General features: G+C 48.2%; 1 protein-coding gene across 3 annotated transcripts in view; it reads left to right on the top strand.

The window, feature by feature from the left end:
- EIF4G3 (eukaryotic translation initiation factor 4 gamma 3) overlaps positions 1 to 18631 on the top strand; it is a 144773-nt gene that overhangs the window by 50026 nt on the left and 76116 nt on the right. For 2 of the 3 annotated variants that reach the window (XM_053997731.1, XM_053997730.1), the window contains exon 3: positions 1411 to 1554. In XM_053997731.1, coding sequence (XP_053853706.1) covers positions 1411 to 1554 — 144 coding nt within the window. The remainder of the gene's footprint in view (positions 1 to 1410; positions 1555 to 18631) is intronic. The other variant, XM_053997729.1, reaches the window with a different exon arrangement.

The raw sequence follows: 18631 nt of genomic DNA, 5'->3' as shown, positions 1-18631 counted from the left end.
AAGAGATGATTCATCCGTGGCGAAGGGAAGGATCCAGTTGGGGACACAGGATGAGGTTCCGTGACTGACCCACCCTTTCCTCTGATGAGCACTCGGGGGCTGTAAATCTTCCCACAGTGAAGGCTCCTGGCCCATTCCCAAGCCCTGCTGGAGCTGTTGCACGTTGTGATTTCCTGGGATTTCGGGGCTGGCGCAGCTGCTGTGGTGGTTTAGGAACTGTAATGACAGGCGTGGACACTCTGGGTGCAATAAAGTGACTTGGAAAAAGCACTTAAGTGCTGAACTCTGTGACTTCTGCTCTCTGGGAGCTTGGAGCTAATACTCCATTAAAGGAGCCAGGAATTTCCTTCTGCCTTCTTTACCCTCCTGGGGACATTTATGCACACATTGGCCTGTGCAGTGCCAGTGACCTGTGTGGGCTTCAGGTGCCTTTACCTCAGACTGGGGAGTGTTAGATGGGATACTGGGATCAGTTCTTCCCTGGGATGGTGGGCAGGCCCTGGCACAGGGTGCCCAGAGAAGCTGTGGCTGCTCCTGGATCCCTGGCAGTGTCCAGGGCCAGGTTGGGCAGGGTTTGGAGCCACTTGGGATGGTGGAAGGTGTCCCTGCTCATGGCAGAGGTGGAACTGGATGGATTTAAGGTCCCTTCCAACCCAAACCATTCCATTATTAAGTGATTCTTTTCAGCAAACAAATAAATGAGAAAAGGTCAGTGAGAAGCAAATGCTGAATTTCAGTAGCGTGCATTTTAACCCAGTCTGCCAAAATTTAGTTGTGTTGAACAGCTGGAGGTGTCACCCAATAGTTTTGTGACTCTTTTTTTCCTTTGATTCCCCTTTTTTTTTACTATAGCCACTCTCTAAAATATATTTTAAACAGTTCCATTGTGGAGATAGTAAAGTGGAGCAAATATCTGTACGCCATGAAAATATTTTTCTAATATTTTGCTTAATGTGTTTCGTTGAGCTTTTTTAATAGAAGTTGAGAAAGGAGATAAACATATGCAAGATTTGCTTTGCTGTTTCATTTTTGCTTGTGGCAAGCCCTGCAGATACCATGGCTTCTCTGCAGTCCTTTATTTTTCCTTTTTAGAGGGGAATATGCAAATTTCCCCCATAGTTTGTTGCTGGTAATGTGCATCCCCTTGCAAAATTCCAGTATTTTTGATATAGCTTCTCATGGAGGGATCAGAAGGTCTCAGGCCTGAAGGCAAAGGGATCCCAAACATGTCCATCAATGACTGCAGCTGGTGCTCTGATTTTTTGATCCTTCCACATTCTCCTGAATCACATAAATAGTTAAATAACTTGTGCAGTGTTTGACTTAGATAAATATATATTATTTTGTCTCTCTAGATATGTACAGTGGAGTCTCTGCGGACTGATTACTAATGGAATGTTTTACTAACAGTTTATCTCCACACAGGTAACACAAGTAGCAAGACAACCGGGTCCTCCTGCCCCATCCCCTTACACTGCACATGAAATAAATAAGGGACACCCAAATCTTGCTGCAACGCCACCGGGACATGCATCGTCCCCTGGGCTCTCACAGGTAAGACCTGGCGTTGGAGCAGAGCATTCCCAGCCTCCCCCTTTCCCTCCTATCCCATTCTCAGCTTCTCTGCTCAGCAAGGAACTGAGTTGTGTTGTCTGTGTCCAGTGCAGAAATAAAGTTAATAAAGGGTGTGGCTTGAACCTTGCAGTGACCCATCAGCGGCACTTAGCTTAGCACACCAATACCATAAATTGGTATTTATAAATTAAATACGAGTTTGTTAGGCATTAGTTCCTCCTGGAGTCTGTAATAGAAACTAAAAACAACTTGAAAAATAATATGGATGAGGAGGAATGTGTTTTGCTGTTGGATCAGGCACTTTGGAGCACAGCCTGACTTCCAGGTTTGACACCCTAAAAGTGCCCTGTGTCCTGTCTCAGGGATTTTCCGAGGGGAAATCAAGATGGTGCAGTTTTGTACAAGATGGTGCAGTTCTGTAATTCTAAGAAATGGGTCAGGAAAACGAGTTGCACAAATGATTTCTCATAAAAGAGATGAGACAAAGGGCTGGTTACAGAAAAGTCCAGAACAGGAGATAAATGGGCGATATAATAAGAATGGAGAAATAGAGTTTAGTGAGATAAGTGGAATAAATTGGTCTCTTTGTAGCCTCTATTAGATAAATATTCTGCAGGGCTGACTTGAGAGTGGAGAAGCTTATCTGAAGAAGGAGGGGGCAAAAGAGGCAGATAATAGGGTGAGAAAAAAAGGGAGATAAAAGATACTGGTATGGGGAAAGTGGGATGTGTAAGAAATGAGGTGTGAACTAGAGGAAAGCCTGATGTTCCCTCTGCTCTTGATGGATTTATACTTGTGTGGATCAAACAGGAAGGCCTGAGCAGGTCAGCTGTTAAGGAGAGAGGTTTTGTTCTGAGGAGGGGGAGCAGGACGGGAGGCTGAGGGTGGGTTGGGAATGGGGAAGTGATGGGGAGAGCCTCAGGTAGATCTGAGCCCCCCTGCCAGCCTCTGAAACATTAAACTGCAGCTGACCTTCAGGAGATGCCTGGAAACAGGTCATGGAAGGAACACTTCACCTGAATGATGCACATTCTAGATAGAACATGATGGGGAGAGTGAAACTCATGGCTGTGTTTGGCAGCGTGCAGATGCTCATCCTCCAGGGGTGGGACATTAGAGGCTGCAGTGTCTGTGGCAGGCAGTGGTGGTGTTGGAGCTGTTCCTGCACTCTGGCTGCAGGGTTGCTGGGGTAAAGGCTCTGGGCTGAGGACTGAGGCTCACGGAACAGGGAGGGCACAGCAGGGTTGCAGAGCAAACCCTCAGATGCTGCCTGGCTTTTGTCATGGATCCAGACATTCCTTCCTGGTAAACCTCATCAACACATGGAAGCTACTTGTGGCAGAGGAGAGGGGAAGAAGAGAGCATTCTGGGCAGCCTCTTTAAATCTATTGTAATCAAGGGATTTCTTCCCTTAGTATTTTCCATTGAGTCAGTGCATCCATAGGGAGTGGGCTCTGTGCCAAATCTCCAGCCAGCTGGATAATGCTGCTTTCCTGTCCTGCTGGCTCTTGGAGGTGAGGGTCAGCCTGTGTCCCTGCCATGCTGCTGGAGTGACCTCACAGCCCTGGTGGCAGCTGAGGGCCCTGGGGGCTCCCAGGGTGGCCGTGCTCCCCCTGTGAGGAGCCAGCCCTCGTGTGCTGAGGGACAAGGAGGAGCAGCAAGGCCCAGGGGTACGAGGCAGGTGGAGCTTTGGGGCCAGAGAGGCCTGGGCACTGCAGAGCTTTTCCCCAGGTGATCCCTGCCAAGGTGGGATTCAGCAGCACAAGTGCAGCTCCTGCTCGTTCCCAGCCGGTGCCGGGGCTCCCCTCAGGAGCCTTCCCCCCTTTGGCTGAAGCTTGGGTGGTGATGCCAGGTTGGACAGGGCTTGGAGCAGCCTGGTCTGGTGGAAGCTGCCCCTGCCCATGGCTGGGGGAGAGTTGGAGCAAGCTGACCCAACCCAAATCATTCTGGGGTTCTGTGAAGAGTCAAAATGCAGGTGTCTGCATTTGGGCCTCCAGTAAGGGGGATTAAAGCCTTACAGAATAACGTGTCTCCAGGGACAGTTTTCTGTGCTCCTGAACTATTAAAGATTTGGGTAAATTTAAATTCTGAATATTTTTCTGTGTATCTCACTTGGACCCCTGTCAGGAGTTGAGTGTCTGTGTTATGGTAAGAAATTCCCAAGCTAAATGGAGATTTGGATGAAAGTTTAACCTGTTCATTGCATCTGTGATTTGTCTCCCCTGGGCTTCAAGGAACAGTGCTTGTGTTAAGAACGAGGTGAGTGGAAGTTTCCTCTTTCCACACCTCTTGTAGTTTGTGAATTTCCGTCATGTTTTCATTCATTTGCTTTCTTTTAGAAAGTGATGAGAGAGTAATTTATGTGTAATTTTGTCTGATTCTTGGGCACCTTAAATCCTCCTGTTTCCCTTTAGAGATAAAGGGACCCAGGCTGATATGGGTTTCAGATGAATGTGTTATTATTAATTCCTTTAACAGCAATAAACCACAAATAACTGTATTTTACCCACCCACACTGTGTTGATGATTGAACATTGAACAAAGGTTGTCTTTGCCTTTGTCCAGTCATGCCTAACGTGGCGAGGGGGTGTTTGTGCATAAAAGATAAGGACAAGACCACTTAGTTTGAATTAGAGTCTGATTAAGGGTCATTGATTTCTCCATCAGACTCCTGAGTTAATAAATACTCATCAAAATGAGTCTTTCCAAGGTAGGGACTGCTCTTGAGGCAGTAGTGAGTGAAAATACTGGTGGGTGTTTTAGGGTTTGGATGTCATTTGGTACTAAATGGAGTCTGGGCAGAGATAGAATGTGTGTCACTGCTGGTGGGGCAGATTGCTCCAAGTGCTCAGCAGAGTCTCTCCTTGCTGTTACCCAGGTGGGATCTCAGCATCTCCTCAGGCTCTAGACTTTCTTGAAGAGGGGATCTCACAGAACCAGGGAATGTCCTGAGCTGGAAGGGACCCACAAGGATCAGAGTCCCAACCCCTGGCCCTGCACAGACACCCAACAATCCCAGCCTGTCCAAAGGGCCCTGGAGCTCTGGCAGCCTCGGGGCTGGGACCATTCCCTGAGGAGCCTGGGCAGTGAAAGCACCCTCTGGGGAAGAACCTTTCCTGATCTCCAGCCCAAACCCCCTGGCCCAGCTCCAGCCCTTCCCTGGGTCCTGTCCCTGCTCACAGGCAGAGATCAGAGCTGCCCCTTGGGAGGAGCTGCAGCCCCCAGTGAGGGCTCCCCTCTGGCTCCTCTGCTCCAGGCTGAACACACCAAGTGCTCTCAGCTGCTCCTGGTGTGGCCCCTCCAGACCCTTCACCCTCACCCTTGGCAGAAGCCATGCTCCAAAGGAGAAGGAAGGTTAACAAATGCTTTGGTTCTACCAGTGACCCCTCACTGTCCTGGCTGCTCCAGAGCTGCCTGTCCCAGCACATCTGGGGGCTGGAAGATGCAGTAATATCTTGAATTCTAGTAAGTGATAAAAGGAATTGCTGTCCTTTCCTGGAGCTCCAGGAGCTGGAGCAGTTCACTGTAACTTTGTGTGTGATTTGTGCTGAATGGTCTGAAAGGAGAGTTTGGGAACCAGGGATCAGGGCATGTATGGGGTATTTAACCTGAGAAGCAAGTGAACGTTGTACCTTTGTTTGGTTTCCTTTAGCTTTATCTAAACAGACAGAAGCTGCTGGTTCTGTGGTGCTGTGGTTGGGTGGCCCTTTCTCTTCCTCCGCCACCGTTTCCATCTGACATAGCCAAAACAAGAGCACGGCTCCCTGCTCCATCTCCTCTGAGGCTTTCCCGACGGACACCCTCTGGCACTTTGCTGCCCTTCAGGATTAGTTCATGCAGCAGTGAGGAGGCCTTGGCAGCGATGTGGAGCAGTCCCACACCCCCATCTTTGCAGCAACAGGCAGCATCTCTGCTTCCCAAATTCCAGGGCCTTGAAGTCATAGTGCTGCTCTCGGGAATGTGCTGAGCTCTGGCGCAGGGGAATGCGCAGCACATGCTGCTGCAGTGATGTTATGGCCAGATGTGGCCCCAAGTACATAAAATTTCATATTCCTGTTGGGTTTTGCGTGTTTTTCCCTTGTTCCAGCAGGGAGGTTGGGGCACGGCCCCTCTGACTCCTCTCCTGGCTTGAGGCTGCAGAAGGGGCTGGTTTGACATAATTCCCTTTCTCAGTGTGTGGAAGAGAGGAGAAGCCCTTGGAAAAGGGGCAGAGCAGCTTCTCCTTGGATGTGGCTCCCAGACCAGGTTATGCAGAGCTCAGGTAGGACCTGGATTGACAGTCAGGCACCATCCCCTGATGGATGGAGAATCCAGAGCAGGCTGAGAGCATTCCCAGGGTCCCTAACAGAGAGCAGCTGAAACGCTGTAAATCTGCCCCATTGCAGTGCCTTACACTGAGGGATGGGGCAGCCATGGTAGGATGGGATAACGGGAAAGCAGAGCACTTCCAGAGCAGCTGGCCTGGGAGCAGCAGGAAAGAGCTTCCCGCTGTCCATGGAGTGAGCAGAGGAGGAGAGAGCTCCTCCAGAGGCAGTGTGCAGAGCTTGGGGCACCAGGAGAAGGCAGTTTCATCCCCCTCGTGACGTGGGGGTGTTTTGGAGGATCCCAAGGAACAAGTGCAGTGGGTTGGCATGTGAGGGTGAATGGTTTGGAAAAGACTCTTAGCTTTCTCTGCCTCAGCTTTAGAACTGCAGGCTCCAGTGGGATGCTGAGGGATTCTCTTAGTCCAGGCCCACAGTTTGGAAGCATTAAGCGACCATGCTTGGAAGAAATTGCCAGGAATTTCCTCTGTAATGAGGGATAGCTTCAGCTCTCATTAAGAACACGCTGTGCACTGAGCAGATTGGTGCTGCCTGCCCACGGCTGCCTCTTGGGATGGGCTGGGACGCTGGAGCTCTAGGGAGCAGAGGATCCCACAGCACTGATGGGGACCTTCCTCTGGAGCTGCTGTAGTTGTGGACATCCCTCACCTGCTCCTGAAAAGGTCGAGATACACCCGAGTGAACAAGAATGCAGGAAGGCTGAATTCTCTGGATCTTGGTGCATGGAGACCTTGACTTTTAGGTGGCTGATTTAAATCCAGAACAGATTGCACCAGCTGAAACTTGTTACCATCTGGTTCTGTGCCTGAAGTGAAGAGAGTTTTGTGGTCTCATTCTGCTCCTCAAAAATGTCACCATCGTTGAATTAGTGTTTGTAATAGCAGGGAGACATTCCTTAGTACCTTCAGGTCTGGGAATGTGTGCCAGGAAGCAAGTCTGCCTGCCATCTGTGGCATGTTTATTAGGCAATCCCCAAGCCCCTCTTTTATGATCTTGGATCCTTTCTACAGGAGCTGGAATAATCCTGTTAGAACCATGATGTTTATTCACTGCTTCAATCTTCTGCAGCCCAATTTGAGATGCTTTTAATAAAGGGATGTTTATTAGGGGATTGGAACAGAAGGAGGGATGTAATTTAATTGTAACCTTACCCATTGGTACCCTGGGGTCAGTCAGGTGCCCTGGGACGTGGGGAGTGTTACTCCTTGTTCTCATCTCGTGTTGGAGGCAGCTGCCTTTGGAGTCTGGTTGCTACACATTAAACTCGTCTTCCCCCTGGTGACCAGGGACAGGACCTCAGGGAAGGGCTGGAGCTGTGTCAGGCTGGAGATCAGGAAAGGTTCTTCCCCAGAGGGTGCTTTCACTGCCCAGGCTCCCCAGGGAATGGTCCCAGCCCTGAGGCTGCCAGAGCTCCAGGGCCCTTTGGACAGGCTGGGATTGTTGGGGTGTCTGTGCAGGGCCAGGGGTTGGACTCTGATTCTGTGGGTCCCTTCCAGATTGATGATTCCCATTATTTAGGTCCACATGTGCTTTGCTAGAAGGAAATAGCATAAAATCAGATAATAAACTTCCACTGCTCCTGGGACACAAGGGGTTCCCAATTTTACTGTCTCATTCAGACAAACTCCCTGTCCATCATTTTGTGTGTTCAGGAGCAGTGCTGTGGATCCCTTGATCTGAGTTGATCTCTAAGCTTTGCAGGAAGCTCTTCCCCCAGAGAACTTCTCTGTGTAGGAACCTCCTTGTTCTGTGTAAGGAGCCAATTAACCAATTTAACCAATGGGTTAAACCCATCTGCAGTCCCATAACTTCTATTGTTGTCAGTCAGGGAGTTTATTTGTGATGTAGACACAGAATGAAAGATTAAATTCTCCTTGTATAAATGAAGAAGTTGGTGCTGGACTAGCTGAGGGAAAACGTTGCCTGTTTGTGCTGCTCCTCCAAGCAGCAGATTCCAGTTTCTTAGATCTGCTGTCCATTCCAGATAATGAGAATAAGGCATATTTAAACAACTCAGCTCCTGATAGTGTTTTGTGAACAATAAACCTACCTAAATAACCAGATTAATATGTAGTAATGGATTTTTTTCTGACCAGTCAAGAGTTTGACCTCTTTTTCTTCTCACTTCTTTCCTTGTGCTCCCTTCTGTACATCCAGGTCAGGCTTCATCCCAGCACATTTCCAATGCCTTTTGCAAATTCCAGGCTTGCAGGAATCTGTGACTGCAGGTGGAGATTTGAAACTGCGAGTTATTTAATAGCTGATAAATCCAGAAGTGTAATCTTCTTTTGGCCTTTGTGTTCAAGACCTGCTGGAAGTGCAGCTGAACCCTCTGGTTTGTAATAGGATTAGGAGGTTTTTGATTGGGTTAATAATGCTGGGAATATTTCCTCGGAGAATGTGTTTCATTATTTTTGGTTCATTACTGTGCTTTTTAACTCATTAAGTTAAGTCTGGGCAAATCTGACTGGAAACATCAAACATGTCTTGTGTCTCAGTGCCTTTGGGCTTCAGGGGGCTTTTGTGTGGGGATGCTGGGCTTCACGGGTGTCTTCTAATTTGGGAGAGCATCTGGGTGTAAGAGCTGCAGGAAGGGAGAGTTGGGAAGGCATAATGTAGCTTCAAATGCTGATTAACATTATTTATTTTAATTATTTAACCTTAGAAGCAGTTGGCTTTCATAGGAGGGACATATGAATTAATTTCAACGTAGGAGGGATGTATGAATTAGTTTTAGTATTTGTGCACTCAAGAAGGACAGAAAGAGCCTTTATTTTTTTTTCTAGCGAGGAAAGGAAAGAAAGGAAGACCAATTACAATTTTATCATATACATTTGCAAGGAAAAGATTACAGTTGGGACTAGGTCTGGCTTTAGACCCACCCCTCATCTGCCTCATAGAATCATATCATAGAATCCCAGGATGGTTTGAGTTGGAAAGGATTTTAATCTCATCCAGTCCCACCCCTGCCAGGGGCAGGGACACCTTCCACTGTCCCAGGCTGCTCCAAGCCCTGTCCAACCTGGCCTTGGGCACTGCCAGGGATCCAGGGGCAGCCACAGCTGCTCTGGGCACCCTGTGCCAGGGCCTGCCCATCCTCCCAGGGAAGGATTCCATTCCAATACCCCATCTATCCCTGCCCTCTGGCAGTGGGAAGCCATTCCCTTGTCCTGGCACTGTAAAGAATTCCTGCTGTGAGAGGTGTGTTTAATCCTTCTCCAGGCGGTCTGGTTTGCCCAGTGGGGAGAGGAGTGTTTTTCTACTGCTGCTTAAGCTTTTCCTCTCCTCTGGTGGAGCCGTGACCTGGCTCTGAGTGTTCCCTGGCCCTTCCACCCTGGGCAGGCACGGGGGTTTGGAAGGGAAAGCTCTCTGTGGGTGTCTTGGCCACACGGCACATCCTGGCTGCTGCGCGAGCGGAAGCGGCTTTGTTTGGCCTGTCAGATTATTGGGAATCAAAGGCACTTCTAAACTTGCCAGTAACTTGGTTTGGGGTGGAATAAAACAGCATTTTTATTAGAAAATCGAACTTCTCTGTAGCTGTTTAAAAATTCTTCAGATCCCTTTCTTCCACGTGCATTTTCTGTTCTCACAGTCACGTGCCCTGGGCTTTATTTTGGTGCTTTTCAGACTTAGCCACTTGTTGAACCACATTTTTATTCATAATATAAGAAGACAAAACAATATGAGGCAATTTGCCATTTTCTTGCATTTAATAACTTCAATTCTGGAATTCCTTCTGTAATAGTACCTTCTGTTCCATGCAATTTAATGGATGTTTTCTTGCATGCTCCAGAAAATACGCAGATTTTAAACAAACACCATGTGTTCTGTAAAGCACCAGCATCAGCACAAAAGTCAGGGCTTTACACAGTCTGTGTTTTGTGAGCATAAAGAGCATAAAATATCCCTGCAGCCAGAGAAACCAGGGAGATGGAGCCCTGGAGTCCACTGTTAGCTGTGGTGTCAGACTGGGAAACAGGAATAACCTCTGGAGCCATTTAACCTGCAGCAGGGACAGCCACGTTCCAGAGGTGAAGCTTTGAATCCATAAACAGCCTGGTTCTCCTGCCAGCTGAACCCTCACTCTGCTGATTTCCATTGAACCAACAGAGATATTGGAGCCATAATTCCACTTCCTGCAGCCTGGAAGGCTGTGCCTGTGTTCTCCACAGATCCCTTCTTATGGTGTCATTAGAAGCCCATAATTTATTAACTTGTTTTAACTTTGTGCAAATTCAGACACTTTATATGTAGGGTATTTCTGGGCTTCAGTGGAATTCAGTAAAACTTTGATATTTTATCTGATTGCTGCCCTCACACAGGTGAAGGTTGGAAGAGACCTGGGCTCATCAGGTCCAGGTGCCTGCTCTGAGCTGGGTCAGGTGGAGAGATAACTGTGGGTCACCTCCCCTTGGGTTCTGAGTGTCTCCAAGGATGGCAGCATCCTCTGAGACACCAGATGACACGTTTTTGGAGCTTCTTGTTGGCTTTTGTAAGAAAATAGGAGGAAAGCTGCAAAGCCACTGATGCTGTTTTGATGTGGAATAGGGTCTTGGCTGCTTGGAGTTGTGTTCCTGGGAACAAGTACTTGTCCTCAAAGTCTATTTTGTTAAAATGGGAGGCAGTTTTATAGAACAAGTGAAAGGCACTCTGTGAACTCAAGGGTGTTTCTGTAGACAGTCCCAGCTCTGCTTTCAGCAGTGGAGATGGTGGAATTTCTGCCCTCAGCACACACATACACTCCATATTTTTGAGTACCTTTATTACAGAAAATGCCAATTTACTTAATTACATAATGGTCATTAGCAGACCACCCCAGGCTGTGAGCCAGGTGCTGCAGCCAGGGCAGAGCCTGGCAGTTCAGCCTCAGGAAGGAGCCATGTAAAGCCATAGCAGTGTTTCCAGATGTTGTGGAATGTTTTCCTGCAACGTTATCCGTGGCCTCACACTTTTGTTAGCATCAGATTCCATGCTGATGGATTTAAAAATGGCTTTGGGAGGGAGCAGCCACCAGCAGGACCCCTGTCCACCCCTATGGCTCAAAATCACTGGTTTGGTCTTGCACTGCAGGTCCTCTGCTGTGACTGGAGTTCACCATGGGCTCACGGGCTGGAGCCGTGCCTGGGAAGGGGGAAGAGGATTCTGTCCTCCCTCAGGCTGGGTGTTCTTTTTGCCCTTGCACTGTGGTGAGGGACACTACAGCCAGTGGAGCTGAGGAGAAAATCACTGAACCCAGAATGGTTTGGGCTGGAGGGACCTTAAAGCTCATCCAGTCCCACACCTCCCACTGTCCCAGGCTGCTCCCAGCCCTGTCCAGCCTGGCCTTGGGCACTACCAGGGATCCAGGGGCAGCCACAGCTTCTCTGGGCACCCTGTGCCAGGGCCTGCCCACCCTCCCAGGGAACAATTCCTAATTCCCAATATCCCATCCAGCCCTGCTCTCTGGCAGTGGGAGCCATTCCCTGTGTCCTGTCACTCCATGCCTTGTCCCCAGTCCCTCTCCAGCTCTCCTGGAGCTCCTTTAGGCCCTGCAAGGATCTCTGAGTTCTCCCTGCAGCCTTCTCTTGTGCAGGTGAACACCCCCAGCTCTCCCAGCCTGGCTCCAGAGCAGAGGGGCTCCAGCCCTGGAGTGTCTCCATGGGCTCCTCAAGACTCACTCCAACAGGTCAAGAATGTGCATTTTGTGTCTCTGTGGTCCCTGGCACAAACAGTCCCTGTCCAGGGAACAGCAGACCGTGTTCCTTCACCATCTTCTCTTGGAGACAATCTCATTATCCACGTTGAAGTAGGAAAAGTGCCTGTAGCTCTGTGGATGTTACTTGGGGCTCAGTTTCCCTGTGCCTTCCTCCTTTGCCGACTCAGATGTGTGAGGTGAAAACACGTAAAGCCATAAAAAAGATTGTTACAAATTTGGCTGTGCAGGTAATGACACAGGTGATGTATCCTGAGACAAACTGCTGCAGAGGAAAAAGGGGAAAGAGAGGAGTAATTCCTCCTGGGTCAGGATATTTATATCCTTTTAAAGGCTGAGCTTAATCACAGAATCCCAGCTTGGTTTTGTTTGGGAGGGACCTTAAAGCTCATCTTGTTCCACCCCCTGCCATAGGCATGGACACCTTCCACTAAAATGTTAATATTTACCAACAAGAGGAATTCCCTGACAGCTGGGCTTATGGAAAAAGAGGGAATAGACCAGTGTACTTGTCAGGAGAAGGGCAGTGGGGATGCCAGCTACTTCTTCTCTGCATCTTCTACTTGTCTGCAATTTGTTAAAGTCCTAAAATCAAGCAAAACACCTGGAGCCAAGTCTTGGCATTTTGAGGAAATAGCTTTAGAAAAAGCTTACATATTTAAATAAACTCACTGAACAGTCACAGTTCCTGTTTATTATGTGTCTCCACCCAAATCCAAACCTCAAAACTTCCCAGTAAATCCAATGTGCAGAGATTTGGACCGTGTCCCACCCTGGTGCCATCCCAGTCCCTCCATCAGGAGCAGAGTGTTTGCACTGGAATTGTGTTAATTCTGGTTTTTTATGTGGAGCTCTTCATCTGCACAATTTGTTTGGTGTCAGAGAAGAGCTCTAGTCCTTTTGTCACTGATTTTAATGGGACTTTGAATATTCCAGGTATTATACCAATATATTCAGGAAAACAGTGTTTCTCAGGTGCTGATGCACCCTGCAGGGGAGTAGCCCTGGCTTAGAGAGGCAGCAGAGTAGAACTGCTGCATATTTTTGTTTTGCAGCATTGCCCTGGTGAGGATGAGCTGATTTCAGTGATTCTGGATCATTTGCAAATGAGCTGCTTAAAAAATGTGGCATCCCTGGTGTGGTGGGTACCTCAAACTTGCATATTTGAACACGTGGCTGTGAATGGGGACTTGTGTTCAAGCAGAGGGATCTGAGAGTGTGTGTGATGATCATTGAAATATCATTGTAATAATGAAAGGCAAACTGGGAACATTTAGAGGGGAATTGTCCTTGTTTAGTGGTTTAATCATTTGTTGTGCTATTTTTAAAGCTGGAATAGTTCACAGGAATAGTGGGAGAATATGCTTTATGCATTATTTGAGAGGATGCTGTATAAAAAAGGCTGAAATGAATAAATTTAATAATTCAGGTTTCTCCACTATCTGTAATATTTGCAGATGAGCTGGATCTTATGATACAGATACTCTTTTTCCTGCCAGCAGCTTCCAAGCCTGTTCTGCTGAGTGCAGAGCACACCAGGGAGGGAAAAAAGTGAGGTATACTTGAATTGTGTGTATACTTTAATTATGTGCCAAAATAATGGTGACAGTCAGGTGTGTCCAGAAGAGGTGCAGGAGCAAGCAGTGTCCTGTTTGTGGTCACATGCTGGAGGTACCTGAGGCTGATCCTGGGCATCTCCAGAGCTCGGTAACATAGCTACAAAGTGGTTCATTTTGTCCCTTAATACTGATTTTAGGTCAAAAGCTGCTCTCCCCCGTGTTCAGTGATCTCTGCTGCAGCCCCTGGGAGTGTGGTAGGGGAGACAGGGAGAGCAGGAACTTCCTTGTGCCTCCCCTGGATGCTGCTGGTGTTCCCAAGGCAGCCCCTGGATGGGAGAGGAGCCATTCACTGGCCATGTGTCTGTGGGAGGAGGAGATTCTGGCTCTTCTGGGATGCTCTGGCTGAGGCTTTCTCTCTGCCTTCAATAACACAGCTTTTCACATCAGATAAAAAATAAAATCTCGCTGTAACCTTCAGTCTTCAAACGTTCTGTGCATTTTCGCAGGAACGGGAGCAGCTGCCTTTGGGGAGGCCAGGAAAGCCTCTTCCCCTGGCACTGAGTTTGTGCTGATGCACCTTTCTCAAAATCCAGGGCATGCAGAAACCAAAGCTTGGGGGAAATCAGGTGCTGGGTGTGAGTGAGGAGGGGCAGCCTGAGGAGCTGCTGTTCCAGCCTGCACTGCCTGCGGGGAGTTCATTAGGGAGAAATGAAGAGACAGGGTTTAAATTATAATCCTCTTACTTTCCCAGAGCTGAATGCCCAGAGATTTCCCTCATTGGAGGGTTGCAGTTATTTGGGTTGCAGTGATTGAGTTGTCACAGTGATTGGATTTGGGGCTGTGGGAGGGCAGATCCAGCCCAGCTCCACAAAGAAATGATGATTCACAATTAAAAGCCACATCCTTGCTGTCACCATCACTCCACACTTGTGACTGAAGTGAAGGGTTCTGCTGCTGTGGGGGATTTCTTCACCTGTGTCTGAGGCCACATTCCTGCTGTCCAGGCCAGTGACCCAGGGGAAGACTCTGCAAAAGCAGCCTCAAGGGCTGGTGCATCAACACAGCCATTCCCCTGCTCCCTTTGTGGTTTTCCTCAATGAAAATAGTTCAGCAGCTGGAAGGAAAACCCAGGTCTGGTTGTTAAAAACAGGGATAAGAGGAGATTCCTCATCCTGTGCAATGACCTCCCCCTCCTGTACTTCGCTCCAGGGGCAGCTGCCTTTGGTCTTAGGGGCTCGTGTGAGCTAGAATTTATAAACCTAGAGACAGAACCCTTATAAGGTACAGTATGAAGAACACTGACTGTGCCTCTGAGTGCCCAGCTGGGGGGTTTGAATCCATATTTAGCACTTGACCAGGTCAGGGAATGGCTTGGGAACAGACCAGTGCAGGTTTTATGCAGGAGAAATTGGGGTGGGCTGGGAGTGTTGTGTTGTTTGGGGAAAGAGATGGATCTCTCAACAGCTTTATCCTCTTTCTAGACAGTGCAAGTTTTTGGTACTTTATATCTTGACATGAAATAATAACAAGATGTTTTTGAAAATGTGTGTGGTGGCACTTGGGTGAGTTTTTAGTTGGGTGCTCTCCATCAGTAGTGCAGTGATACACAAGATATAACAAGATGTAAAACCACCTGGGCAAGGGACCTGCAGCACCACGTTGGTCTGTGGCCATGCAGAAAAAGCCTTTGGGGCTGCCCATGGCCCTGGCAAACCCTGGGTTGTTCTGAAGTGTTCTGATTACTCTGTCCCATTCCTGCCAAGAGATTTCGGCTTGGTGCTGGTGTCCAGGGGGAGCTGGAGCCGAGGTTATGGGGTTGGGAAGTGACTGGGCATGTGAAGGTTTGGAACTGGGAGGTGACTGGGAATGCAGAGGTTTGGGACTGGGAAGTGACAGGGAATGCAGAGGTTTGGGACTGGGAATGCAGAGGTTTGGGACTGGGAAGTGACTGGGAATGTAGAGGTTTGGGACTGGGAATGCAGAGGTTTGGGACTGGGAATGCAGAGGTTTGGGACTGGGAGGTGACTGGGAATGCAGAGGTTTGGGACTGGGAATGCAGAGGTTTGGGACTGGGAGGTGACTGGGAATGCAGAGGTTTGGGACTGGGAGGTGACTGGGAATGCAGAGGTTTGGGACTGGGAGGTGACTGGGAATGCAGAGGTTTGGGACTGGGAATGCAGAGGTTTGGGACTGGGAATTCAGAGGTTTCCTCCCAAGGTCACGGTGCTGGCAGCGGCCGCGCAGCTCCTGAGTCACGGTCATGTGCTGGAGCTGCGGGTCCAGTTCTCCTCCTCATGTGTAACTTCAGTAAATATAGACCCAGCAGCCTTCCCTGAGCCGGGAGGATTCGGGAATCTGCCACAGGGATTAACCCCTTCCCAGCCAAGCCAGCCACAGCTCAGCAAGTGATACTTTCCTGCTCGGGGCTGGAAGGGTTTTGTTCCCAAAAGATTTTTCCAGAGGCAGAGCTGGGTGACTCAGCTCTTTTGAGCCTGATGTGTGTACTTTGCCTGTTTATTCCCAGGACAGGCAGTCCCAAGGGAGTCATGTTACGCTGCAGGCTCAGTGTTTATTAACCAGCTCAGGCCTGAGCTAAGAATAACTTTTTTCAGTTGTTTTGTTGATAGTGATTATTTTTCCTTGCTTAGCACAGGCAGCAGCTTGAGGTGGAAACAGTCCAGAGAAAGGATTTTCCCAGCAAGTTGTGGGAATACATAAACACTCAGCTATTATCACCTTCCTCCCCTGAACAGCCACAGCTGAAACATAAAATCAGGAAGGTGAGAGCTTTAAGGGAAGCAAATTTCTCTGTCTCAAAGTGGAGCAGCTCAGCAGCGCTCTGTCCTCTCCCAGTAGTTATTTGAACTTCAGGGATTCAATCCAGCCTTTAGATGCTTCAGAACCAACATTTGTCTGCAGAGCAATACTTGCTTCCCTGCCTTCCCCTCCCTGGGGGTTTATTTAGGGGATTTTTGGAGCATTTCCTCACTGATCTCTTCATTCCCTCATTCCAGCCCCAGTGCATGGAGCCCTGTGTGGCTGCACGTGACCACGTCACTTTCTGTACCCATTTAGCTGCTTGGCACAGAAAAAAGTCCTTTGGCAGATGAATAGATGCAATGCTTTAATCAGCTGATGTATATGAAAAGCAGCAGAGTGCTGTGATTTATTCTGCTGGATCTTTGATAGTTTATTTAGGCTCCCACAGCTGATGTGAAGTCAGTACCTGCAGAAATTTATAAACCACTTTTCCCTCTCTTTTCTTCCCCTTATTATGGTTTTAACACAAATACCAGTTAAGGCAACGTCCCTCTGGTTGGAAACATGGAGCAGAGGCATTTGTTGTTGTGCAATAGTTGTAAAACATATTTATTTAGCTGATGTTTGTGGTCTCCAGTGGGATTTTTATTGCACTTGTTCCTTACTTGTGACCTCGCACCCATGGGGGTCATCTGTCCAAAATTGCCTTGGTTGATGACACCTTAATAGCAGAAACCCTTCTGTGGCCTCTAGTTAAGCCTTTATATGTTTATTCTTTATTTCTAACTTCATGCTGTGCTCATTCTGGTAGGGTTCAAATACTAAAGCAAGTTTAATCCTGGATTGTGTCACAAGTGGTGTGTCACCAGTGAAGTGCCTTTGGCACTGTCTTTCCAAATACCTGTTTTATAGTTTTACTGCCAAAACTCAGAGGATTTTTAGGTGCTCCCTTTCTCTCCCATCTCCGTATGCTTGGGTGATTAAGAGTAAACAAGGGCTGTTTTGGAGGTGGGTACAGACTTTGGGGCAGCATTAGATACCTGACTTAGCTTTGGGAGTCCTATCACAGCTCTGCTCTGTCACATGCAGCTTAAGCCTGAATAAAATGTTTTCATGAGCCTAAAGATGGGGTAAATAGTAGATATTTTCTTCTCTTGTTGCTGAGATGCTGTGAGAGCAGCAGTTTGGGATGAGGTCTCATCTCCTGTGGAGCTGGAGGCACAAGGAGTCAGTGATCAACAGGTTCATTTATTGGTATTACTTATTAATAATATTTCCCAACACAGTCGCCTGTGTGCTCACTGCTGGCTGGTGGAGAGATACAAGGGAGAATGGCTGTAAACTAAAAAGTAGAGTAGGTCTAGGTTGGATATTAGGAGGAAATTCTTCCCTGTGAGGGTGGGGATGCCCTGGCACAGGGTGCCCAGAGCAGCTGTGGCTGCCCCTGGATCACTGGAGGTGTCCAAGGCCAGGTTGGACACTGGGGCTTGGAGCAGCCTGGGACAGTGGAAGGTGCCCCTGCCATGCCAGGGGGTGGAATGGGATGGGGATTATTAAAATCCCTTCCAACCCAAACCCTTCCATGATTCCATGATAGGAATAGCAGCAACTGGACCTGTGGAAGAAGCCTTAATCTTACACTGGGCAAAGATCCCAGATGCAGAAAGTCAGCAGCAGGATACTGCAAAGGCAGGACAACTTCTCCAGGTTGTGGGTGAAGAGTTTCCCCACTTCTCCTTAGCTTTGGGTTATTCATTCTGGAATGACACTGACACCACCAGCTCCAGCAGAACCACTCATCAAGTAAAAGGGGAAAAGAGTTGATGCTGCATCTGACATCTCAAAAAAGAAAAAATTAGAAGATTTCTTTCCATTTAGTTGTTTACATTAATTAGGTTTTGGCAGTGGTGGAAAGGGAGGGAAGGGCTGGCTGGAGTGGATTGGATCAGGGAGCTCCTGGAGAGGAGGGACAGGGCAAGCCTGCCCTGCCCACCCCTCAGAGGATGCTGCTGCCATCAGGAGCTGAGCAAAGCATTTAATTGCTCTTGAACCAGAGGCTTTGCTGCTGTATTGTTATAAACTCCTCCAGAACAACATTGTCCAGCTAAATACCCTGCCCAGTGTGTTTGGTGTCCTGGATCATAGTAAAGATCTAGTGATGTATTTGGAGACACACATTTTATCATCATTTTGACCCAAAAAGCTGTGAAAATGGGGCAGAAGCTAACAGAAGGTCCTGCCTAGTTACACTGTGTGGTAGGAGCAGTGTCCTCACGTGTCTGTGGAGTCGTGTCTAAGTTTTGCTTTTGAAAAAGCAGTTCCAGTGTGGTCCCAGAGTAGGATGGAATGGGGCTATTTTTGGACTGTGCTCATTCCCCTCATCCCCTCTACTATATTTTGGGAAGGGGTGTTTGCTGTATGTGTTGTATTTTTCTTTTTTTCTTTCTTTTTTTTTTTTTCTTCTTCTTGAGACCAGGGAATTCCTGGTTGGATTGTTTCCAAACTGTATTTTCATTTACCTTGTGTTGCACTTAATTCAGCAGGTGATTAGTACAGAGATGGAAAAGCAGAAAAAAGAGACAACACAAACTGTACCCCTGTGCTGGCACTTCTGGGGCATCTCCAGTCCTGGGACAGCTCTGGGTGCCTCAGTTCAGCAAGGACCTGGAGGGGCTGGAGCGTGTCCAGGGAAGGGAACAGAGCTGGGAAGGGGCTGGAGCACC

This window comes from Vidua macroura, chromosome 23 (genome assembly GCF_024509145.1).
Source record: "Vidua macroura isolate BioBank_ID:100142 chromosome 23, ASM2450914v1, whole genome shotgun sequence".
Lineage (NCBI taxonomy): Eukaryota > Metazoa > Chordata > Aves > Passeriformes > Viduidae > Vidua > Vidua macroura.
This window is presented reverse-complemented; position numbering and strand designations above follow the sequence as displayed.